Here is a 10,510-nt window from a genome sequence, read left to right as displayed (position 1 = left end):
GGCGGAGCCTCAGTGACTGTCTGCTCTGATTGGCTGCTGGATCTGGCACCGTTTGAAGACGGATACAGTGGGTTAATTGGAAAGACAAAACCTGCCACTAAATGTTGAGAAGTTTTGATTGATCTCCGTTAGATGAGTAAATGCCTCTCCTGAGAGCTCCTCATGCAGATATGAGAAGAATAAAGTCTCAGATGTGAGAGGAAGTGCAAAGAGCACATTTCAATCTTGTCAGGGTCTGAATGAGCGTCTGATGATTGTTTTACTGGAAATAGATCATAACTGTCACTTGAGATCAAACCAACGCTGGTCTCGAACACACTTCCAGAAACGTTTAACTTTATCACACTTACTGAAGTCATTTGACATTGAGCAAGAAATTCTATTCCTTGAAAAAGTAGTTTTTAGAAAGAAAAAAAAAGCATTTTTACTAAAAGTAATACTAACCCTAACTATCATGCACTGCTTTAAAACAAAGTTTAAAAAAAGTAAGAAAAATTAAGTAAAACTTATTTTCAGTTTTAAAACTAGAGGCAGTGGAGGCACAAACTGAAATATCATTGGTCATGCACAGTTTGACTGGCCATCTCCACGTCAGAGGAGGAGCTTCAAGAAAACACAATTAAATACAGCACATTTGATGACAAGTCCTTCTGTTGTTAAATGACAAACTAGCTGTACACCATCTGGACCAGTGTAATCTGGACTGAACACGCAGTTTAATCACATTACACAAAGTCCTGTGTTAAGACTAAAAATAAAAACCAAAACGGAAATTAAATGAACTGAAAAACTAACAAACACATACACTTAGTAAATAATTTATCATGAAAAAGTTAGACAATAATTAATCAGACATAAACACTAAAACTAAATTAGAAAGCCATGTAATAACCATTAATAATGAGAAGATGACATTGTCTATTCAGAGACGCTGCTTCAGTGTTATGAATGTCTTCATCTCTCAGTAGACAACAGCAGATTTCTCCAGACGAGCAGAATCACATGCAAACATCTGATGCGTGTTTGGAAGCAAGACACATCTGCCGTAAAAGTTCGGCAAAAGTTCAGTTTATTTCAGCAAAACGCACAAATACACAGTTGAAGTGGCAGGATTTCATTACAAAATATCTACTTTTTACAAAAGAAATTAAAAAACAAAGTCAATAACTGAGTTGACAAAAATTGACTTTTTTTTATTTTTTATCTTCAAACACAAGGACATTAACAGAAACATAAATATCATAGACAATATATGAATGACAACAAGGTGAAATAAGACTTCAATTTAACATGAAAACTCAACAATGGTGATCTAGAGGAAAATCTTTTGCATCTCTTCATGACCAATGCTAATCTCTGCCGTGAAGCATTAGATTCACGCGTGTGACGTGATGGTCATGCTCAAACTAGCATGTTCGTCAGGTGCTTTCATGATTAATGTCGTCAGTCATTGTGCTTTAATCTGGATAGAACTGCTGACGGGGCGATCCTGGTGCGGTTCCATCACTTTAAAGGAATAAACAGCCATTGAATCGATTGTTCTGGGTCCAGTGTAATATTGACCCATCAGCAAAATACAATCAGATGTTATGTGCAGTGGAAGATTATGGGACAGACATGAAGCTTGTATTTAGTTAAAGCACTTACATGAATCAATTGGTTGTAACCGGATAATTATTTGAGTTGTGAAATGTCTAAATGAGGTGGATGAAGGTCGCTCATGTCACTGATGAGTTTACTCCTGTAAACTGTGTATGAAAATGAGTTTACCGGCTTTACTTGGTCACAACAGGAATTCTACTGGTCTTGGGTTTCTAGCTCATGTTGATCATCTCATATTTGTCCTTCAGGCTGCTGTCCTCATCTTCCTCCTCGTCCTCCTCTTCCTCAGGTTCTTTGTGAGATTTGTCATTGTGGTTGGAGTGATGAAGCTCAATCAACAGGAAGTAGATCACAGCACCGGCAACGCCCCCTACCAACGGCCCGGCAACAGGGATCCACCACCAGTAATCTGCAGTGCTGCACACACACACACACACATACACACACACACTACTATATCACTGAACCATTATAACAGATCACAGAATTATCACAATATAACAACGAATCATTATAATATACCACCAAATCATCATATCACTCAATCATCACTAAACCATCACAATATATCACTAAAATCACCACAGCACAGAAGCATCACAATATATCACATTATTAACATAATATAACACCAAATCATTAAAGAGGCCTTGAACTGACTTATTTTTACTATTTTCTGAGGTCCACTTATTATGTAATCAAGATTTTTATGTAAAAAACCCCCACCATAATTCAGAAGTAATAGGTTATTTCTGTCCTGATTTGACCCCCTCATCTGAACGCTCTGATTGAATAGGTGTGGCGGATTGTAGACCCGGAAGTGAACAAGCACATGATTGGCTAAAAATGTTGTTTATTTAACAGCTACATCCTTCAGAGATCGATACTGCTATGATTAAGATGAAAACTGCATAAATATTCACTTCATATCAAACGATCTGTAATAAAAGACAAAGCAATAGTGATCCCTAAATAAAAACAGTTCCTCACACTCGTGTGGTGTGACATTACTGTCAGATCCAATATAGTCACACAGTATCATCTTTTAGTTTCACCCTTTCTGAAAACCATGTGTTGAATTGTTTCTTCAATGAACGAGTGAGTGTTGGTGAGTGTTCACATTCCTCCGCAAGCGCATGTGAGCTCAAGCTTTAATTTAACATTAATTATAATTTAACATTCAACAATGATAAGCCATGGTTTACATCAAAACATTTTCATCAGGCCAAAGAGGATGTCTACAGAAATGGGGACAGGGTCTTGTACAATCAGGCCAGGAAAACACTGAACAAAGAGATTAGAGCGTCTAAAAAGACCTACGCTAAAAAGTTAGAAGACCAGTTTACTTCCAACGACTCAACTTTAGTGTGGAGAAGACTGAGAGCCATCCCTAACTACAAGACACCATCCCCTTGCACTGAGGCTAATCAACGACTTGCTAACGACCTGAATGAGTTTTATTGCAGATTTGAAACCCCCAACACCCATTCTGACCATCTCCCTACACAACCATTAACACATCCTGCAATCCCACCCTCCACACCTCCTGCTCTTCAAATCTGTGAAGATGATGTGCACCAGGTCTTCAAGAAGAACAAAAGAAGAAAAGCACCAGGCCCAGATGGTGTTACACCAGCCTGTCTGAAAATCTGTGCTGATCAGCTGGCCCCCATCTTTTCACAGATCTTCAACAGATCCCTGGAGTTGTGTGAAGTGCCTTCCTGCTTCAAAGGCTCCACCATCATCCCCATCCCAAAGAAACCCAAGATAGCAGAACTTAACGACTACAGACCTGTGGCTCTAACGTCTGTCGTCATGAAGTCGTTTGAAAAACTGGTTCTGGCTTATCTGAAGGACATCACTGGACCCTTACTGGACCCCCTGCAGTTTGCTTACCGAGCAAACAGGTCCATGGATGATGCAATCAACATGGAATTGCACTTCATCCTGCAACATCTTGACAAAACAACAAGATCCACACAAGACTTATGTGAGGATCCTGTTTGTGGACTTTAGTTCGACATTCAACACCATCATCCCAACAGCCCTTCAGACCAAACTGGCCCAGCTCTCTGTTCCTAGCTCTATCTGTCAGTGGATCACCAGCTTTCTGACAGATAGGCAACAGTTAGTGAGACTGGGGAAATTCACATCAAACAGCTGCTCCACCAACACTGGTGCCCCTCAGGGATGTGTTCTCTCCCCTCTGCTCTTCTCCCTGTACACCAACGACTGCACCTCTAAAGACCCCTCTGTCAAGCTTCTGAAGTTTGCAGACGACACTACAGTCATCGGCCTCATCCAGGACGGTGATGAGTCTGCTTACAGACAAGAGGTTGAGCAGCTGGCTGTCTGGTGCAGTCTTAACAACCTGGAGCTGAACACGCTCAAAACAGTGGAGATGATCGTGGACTTTAGGAGAAACCCACCTACACTTTCCCCACTCATCATCATGAACAGCACTGTGACTGCAGTGGAGTCATTCAGATCCCAGGGGAACCACCATCTCTCAGGACCTAAAGTGGGACAATCACATTGACTCTCATTGTTAAAAAGGCCTAACAAAGGTTTTACTTCCTTCGACAGATGAGGAAGTTTAACCTGCCACAGGAAATGCTGAAACAGTTGTACTCAGCCGTCATTGAGTCTGTCCTGTGTACTTCAATAACTGTCTGGTCTGGTTCAGTTACAAAATCAGACATCAGAAGACTAGAGAGAACGGTTCGGACTGCTGAAAGGATTATTGGTACTCCCCTGCACACCCTTCAAAAACCGTATACATCCTGAATGAGCAAAATGGCTCAGAAAATCACTCTGGATCCCTCACATCCAAGTTGCCCCATCTTTGAACTGTTGTCATATGGCCAGCGCTTCAAAGCCACAAATACCAGAACAGTCAGGCACAAGAACAGTTTCTTCCTGTTCTATTATCATTTATAGCCCAATTGTTTATACACTTATTTATTTTATTTATATGTTTCGGTGTGTTGTTGTCTCTGTGTACTGGAAGCTTATGTCACTAAAACAAATTCCTTTTATGCGCAAGAATACTTGGCAATAAAACTCTTTCCGATTCTGATTCTGACAGTGTTCTAGGTTATTACATGAAGAGGTTTTAGGTCCAATAATTAAAACCTGTTTTTGTTTTCAGAATTTAGCAGTAAGAAATTACTTTTCATCCATTTTTTTTATTGACTATGCATTCCATTATTTTTTCAAATTGGTATGTTTCGCCTGGCCAAAAGATAGAGCTGACTGTCATCAGCATAACAGTGAAAGCTAACACTGTGTTTCCTGATGATATTTCCCAATGGTAACATTTAAAGTGTGAAAAGTAATGGCCCTAGTACTGAGCCTTGAGATACTCCATACTGCACTTGTGATTGATATGATACCTCTTCATTCACTGCTACGAATTGATGGCAGTCATATAAGTATGGTTTAAACCATGCTAATGCACTTCCATTAATGCCAAGAAAGTTTTCTAGTTTATGCACAGGAATTGTGATAATAAAACTTCCTAATCCTCGGGAAGAAGGAGGCGGGAACCGGCGGACAATCAAACAGAAACTTTAATAATCACAAAATAAACACAAAACCGCGCACCAGCCCCTCACGGACGACTGGTGCGCTCAAATAAAACCCAAAACACAACTAAAATCCCAGGCCTGGTCCTCTCTCGTCCTTCACTATCATAGCTCCAGTTTTATATCCTTCCATCTCCTACGTGGGACTCGAGACCGGCGGTGGGGCGCAGGTGTCGCTGATTTCCCAATCATTCCGCCGGCCTCACTCCTTGTTCCCACGTCCCTCGGTTCGCTCCACTCGCCACAGGAATGTTGTGGTCAATAGTGTTGAACGCAGTGCTAAGATGAAGGTCATTTGTAACTCTAAGGCAGGGATAGGCGACTCCGGTCCTGGAGGGCCACTATCCTGCAGAGTTTAGCCCTCATAAAAATGAACCTGCCTGTATCTATCTAGTAATCCTGAAAACACTGATTGCCTTGTTCAGGTGTGTTTAATTAGGGTTGGAGCTAAAGGATCAGATCGGAGTTGCCTATCCCTGCTCTAAGGAGAGCAGTCTCAAAACACAAGTCGTGTCTGCTCAATTGTGATCCTTCCTGCAAAATAATTATCTGTATGAAGAATTTCAGTCAGGTTTCAGGCCCCACCATGGCACAGAAACTGCACTTGTCAAAATTACAAATGACTTGCTTCTTGCGTCAGATCTAGGCTGCATCTCATTTCTAGCTGTACTTGATCTTAGTGCTGCGTTCGACACCATAGATCATGACATACTCATAGATCGATTATAAAACTATACAGGTATTCAAGGGCAGGCTCTGAGATGGTTTAGATCCTACCTGTTTGATCGCTACAACTTTGTTTACTTAAATGGGGAGTCATCTCATTTATCACCAGTAAAATATGGAATGCCACAAGGATTTGTCCTAGGTCCTTTGCTATTTTTAATATACATGTTGCCCCTTGGCAATATTATTTGAAAATACAGGAGTTACGCTGATGATAATCAACTATATTCAACTATAATCAACGAGACCAGATAAAACTTCAAAATTACCTAAGCTAATAGAGTGTGTTAAAAATGTAAAAGACTGGATGAACAATAATTTTCTCCTATTAAATTAGGATAAGACAGGTATTACTTAATAGACCAAAAAACAGTACACAGAATCTCGTAGATTCCAATTTGCAACTAGGCGGACACTGCCAAGCTACGAAACATGTTTTCTGTTTCTAATGCAGAAAAAATAGTTCATGCATTCATGACCTCTAGAGTGGGCTATTGTAATGCACTGCTAGGGGGTTGTCCTGCATCTTCAATAGAAAAGCTATAGGTAGTCCAAAATGCAGCAACTAGAGTACTTTCCAGGTACAAGAAAATATGATCATAGATACTCTGTATTGGGGAGAGTTTGCTATTTTCCCAGTTGACCCAAAATCCTAGCAGGCTGAGGTGCCGGAGCACCATGTACATTTGCTCACACAACTAATCCCGACTGTGCTAGTATAAGCCAACCATCGAGTTTAGGATGCAAACACCCTGCTCTCTGAGGGGAACAAGAGCCGCCTCCATTGCTTTCATGGAGACACTGGGAGAGAGGGACAGCCCAAAAGGGCAGAACCTTGTACTGATATGCCCGTCCTTTAAACACAATCCACAGAAATAGTATTTGGTGATCTTGGGGACAGACTGTAGCATCTGCTTAGGACCATGTACGATAGTTTGGGCTTCATATCTTAGAAATTCCTTTTAGCCTTCAGACATTTGCTTATAAATCGTACACATTGCCACACATTATACATTTATATGGGTGCTAAATTGCCAAGGGTTTTCCCCCCAAGATCAAGATGATGTTAAACAGCAACTCTCAGCTCCTCCATATCGGACTTTAAACACAGATATGTAAATGACCCTCAGGGCCAGACACCACGGCCTAACTGACCAGTAGACCACCTCCACGCTTACAAATACACATAACACACACACACACACAAAGACATTTTCTTTATTTAGACTACAATTAATCAATTACAAATGTATCTGGTATATGCATGTGTAGTGTCTTAGTATCAAAATGAACTGCTCTTTTTTCGTCAAACCATGATGTACTCTATGTGATTCTGAAATTCACCATACTATTTGTACCATATTTTGGGTAAAACTACACCAATTACTCAGCACAATCATAAAGCATGCAAATGAGGTGTCACTGGGACAAAGAAACACTTTCCCGCTGAAACTATATGCCTTGTTACTGATCAATCTAACCAAAATGGGTTAGGACACCAGGACACTTTGCTCAACAACTACAGATCAATGCAATAACCACTAATTTACTATTTAGATGTGCTTCTAGGACTGTGATCTCCGCACGCAAAGACAGGAGCATTGACCACTGTCACTGTTGTGAAGTGGATGCAGCTGAACTTGGGGGTATGCCGGGTGAACTGAATCGCGTAGCTGAGGCTGATAGTCTGCAGAAGCCCCTTGGTAATATTATTAGAAAATACGGGATTAGTTTTCACTGTTATGCTGATGATACTCAGCTAAATATCTCAATGAGACCAGATGAAACTTCTCAATTATCTAAGCTAACAGAGTGTGTTAAAAATGTAAAAGATTGGATGACAAATAATTTTCTCCAATTAAATTCAGATAAGACAGAGATATTCATTATTGGACCAAAAAACACTACACAGAATCTTGTAGATTACAATCTGCAACTAGACGGATGTACTGTTACTTCCTCTACAGTCAAAAATCTGGGTGTTATATTAGACAGCAACTTGTCTTTTGAAAATAATATTTCCAATGTTACAAAAACTTCATTCTTCCATCTTAGAAACATTGCCAAGCTACGAAACATGTTATCTGTTTCTGATGCAGAAAAGCTAGTTCATGCATTCATGACCTCTAGACTGGACTATTGTAATGCACTTCTAGGTGGTTGTCCTGCTTCGTCAATAAACAAGCTACAGGTCGTCCAAAATGCAGCAGCTAGAGTCCTTACGAGGTCAAGAAAATATGATCATATTACCCCAATTTTACAGTCTCTGCACTGGCTACCTATTAAGTTCTGTATCAGTTACAAATTATCATTACTTACCTATAAGGCCCTAAATGGTTTAGCTCCTGCGTACCTAACTAACTTCCTACCACGTTACAATCCATCACAAAACGCTGGACTTTTGGTAGTTCCTAGGATAGCAAAGTCCACTAAAGGAGGTAGAGCTTTTTCACATTTGGCTCCCAAACTCTGGAATAGCCTTCCTGATAGTGTTCGGGGGTTCAGACACACTCTCTCTGTTTAAATCTAGATTAAAAACGCATCTCTTTCGTCAAGCATTCGAATAATGCATCTCTTAAATTGTGAGTGTAGTTGCATCTGATCAAATGCAAATTCTTATTCATTAGCTTGGGTTAAACTAATTTTAGTTTGTTGGATCAGCAGCTATGCTAATGATGTCTCTATGTGTTTCTCTGTTTCTGCTGGATCTTCATCCCGTGGTAACTAGGATTTACACAAGCTCCAGTCTGGATCCAGAACATCTGAGAAGAGATGATGCTGACCCTCAGAGGACCTCAGATGATGCTGACCCTGAATCAACAACAGAACTAATAAATATTGCTACATGTGTGACTGCATCATATAACAATTATTCATTAATAATATTAGTAATGTTCATCGTCTAGCTGACTATGTCTTGTATTATTTTTTTCTAAAAATCCTGTCAAACGTGCACAAACTGACAGTCACCACTATAAGCTACTACTAAATATTGTAGAAACATAATAAACTTGAATTGAATTGAATTGAAGCCAGCAAGACTGGCAGGGACGCACTAGCCAGGCACCCAGATACCGTGCAAGTGGGAACAATGAAACCACAGCTGAACCTGAATTGCTCTTTCAGGGAAATGCTCTTTTAGTGCTGAGGCACACAGAGGAATGGCCACTTGCAGCACAATAGGAGGTAGTGCAGCCTAAGGTGTGCAATCTACTCGACACAGGAACGACGACTGTGGAAGCGCCCTATTGCCAACACCAGAAGCTTCCAAGAGCGTGTGGAACTTGCAACTCACTGAACAGACTTGGATGGAGCAGAACAATTTTGTCGCTCTGCTCCGAAGGGAAAAGCTGGTATGCATTTGCACCTTCTGCCTTTTTATGCTCACACTGTAATGAGCTGCAGCTGGTTGAAATAACTGCATGCCAATGTGCATTGGCTCATTTAGTTTACACTCGAAGTAGATTGATCTCTCGAAGCAAGATCCCAATTATTCACTCAACAACGTGACGTTGAGAGTGACTGATGAAAAGGAAATTACTGACACTGGCAAAGAAGTTGAAGGGAAAGGGGCTGTACCTGAATGAACATCTTGAAAAAAAAAGAATGTTGATATTGCTAAATGTGCACACATTCTGAGGAAACAGAACAAGATACAAGCTACATGAACAAGAAATGCTGATGTGATGATATAGCTAAATGTAACACATGAAGAAGCCAAAGTACACACAATAAGAGAACTTGAACTTGACCAGTACAGATAAGTAAAGACACATAATAAGAGAACATTATGAATCTATTATCACACGGATCATGAAATATAAGATAGAAAATTATGTTGACCAGGAAAACCACTTTTTTTAATCATGTAAATAATCATTGTTGTGAGTATTATATGAAAAAAAAGTTATAGAAAAGTGAAAATGGAACTAAATAGTAGAAGTCTTTATAAAAATTTCTTAGTAAGGATTATTTGTGTCAGTTTAATAATTTAACGTGATTGCTGTGTCAGAGACTTGGCTGGATAATGAGAAAGCACATGATGTTGAGTTGGAAGTATATCATTTATTTACAATAAACAGAGTTAATAAGAAAGGAGAAGGAGTTGCTTTGTATGTCAATGTATCAGATGCAGTTTGATTAAAAATATGTCAGTGACTATAGATAATATTCTGGAATGTGGATTTCTTGAGAGCTACACATTCCAAAAAATTTGGGACAGGTAGGAATAAGAGGCCGGAAAAGTTAAACGTGCATATAAGGAACAGCTGTAGGACCAATTTGCAACTTAGGTCAATTGTGAACATGATTGGGTATAAAAAGAGCCTCTCAGAGTGGCAGTGTCTCTCAGAAGTCAAGATGGGCCGAGGATCACCAATTCCCCCAATGCTGCAGAGAAAAATAGTGGAGCAGTATCAGAAAGTTTCTCAGAGAAAAATTGCAAAGAACTTGAAGTTATCATCATCTACAGTGCATAATATCATCCAAAGATTCAGAGAATCTGGAACGATCTCTGTGTGTAAGGGTCAAGGCTGGAAAACCATACTGGATGCCCATGATCTTCAGCTCTTAGACAGCACTGCATCACATACAGG

At 40.0% G+C, this 10,510-nt stretch overlaps 1 protein-coding gene across 1 annotated transcript in view; it reads right to left on the bottom strand.

The window, feature by feature from the left end:
- Positions 1 to 1,168: 1,168 nt before the first annotated feature.
- The window catches only part of LOC127947404 (aquaporin-9-like), a 60,139-nt gene continuing 50,797 nt past the window's right edge, over positions 1,169 to 10,510 (bottom strand). Inside the window, exon 6 of the mRNA XM_052544514.1 lies at positions 1,169 to 2,019. Coding sequence (XP_052400474.1) covers positions 1,815 to 2,019 — 205 coding nt within the window. The 3' untranslated portion in view covers positions 1,169 to 1,814. The remainder of the gene's footprint in view (positions 2,020 to 10,510) is intronic.

Source organism: Carassius gibelio, chromosome A25 (genome assembly GCF_023724105.1).
Source record: "Carassius gibelio isolate Cgi1373 ecotype wild population from Czech Republic chromosome A25, carGib1.2-hapl.c, whole genome shotgun sequence".
In the NCBI taxonomy this organism is placed as follows: Eukaryota; Metazoa; Chordata; class Actinopteri; order Cypriniformes; family Cyprinidae; genus Carassius; species Carassius gibelio.
Note: the sequence above shows the minus strand (reverse complement) of the source record. Positions and strands in the feature narration are given on the sequence as shown.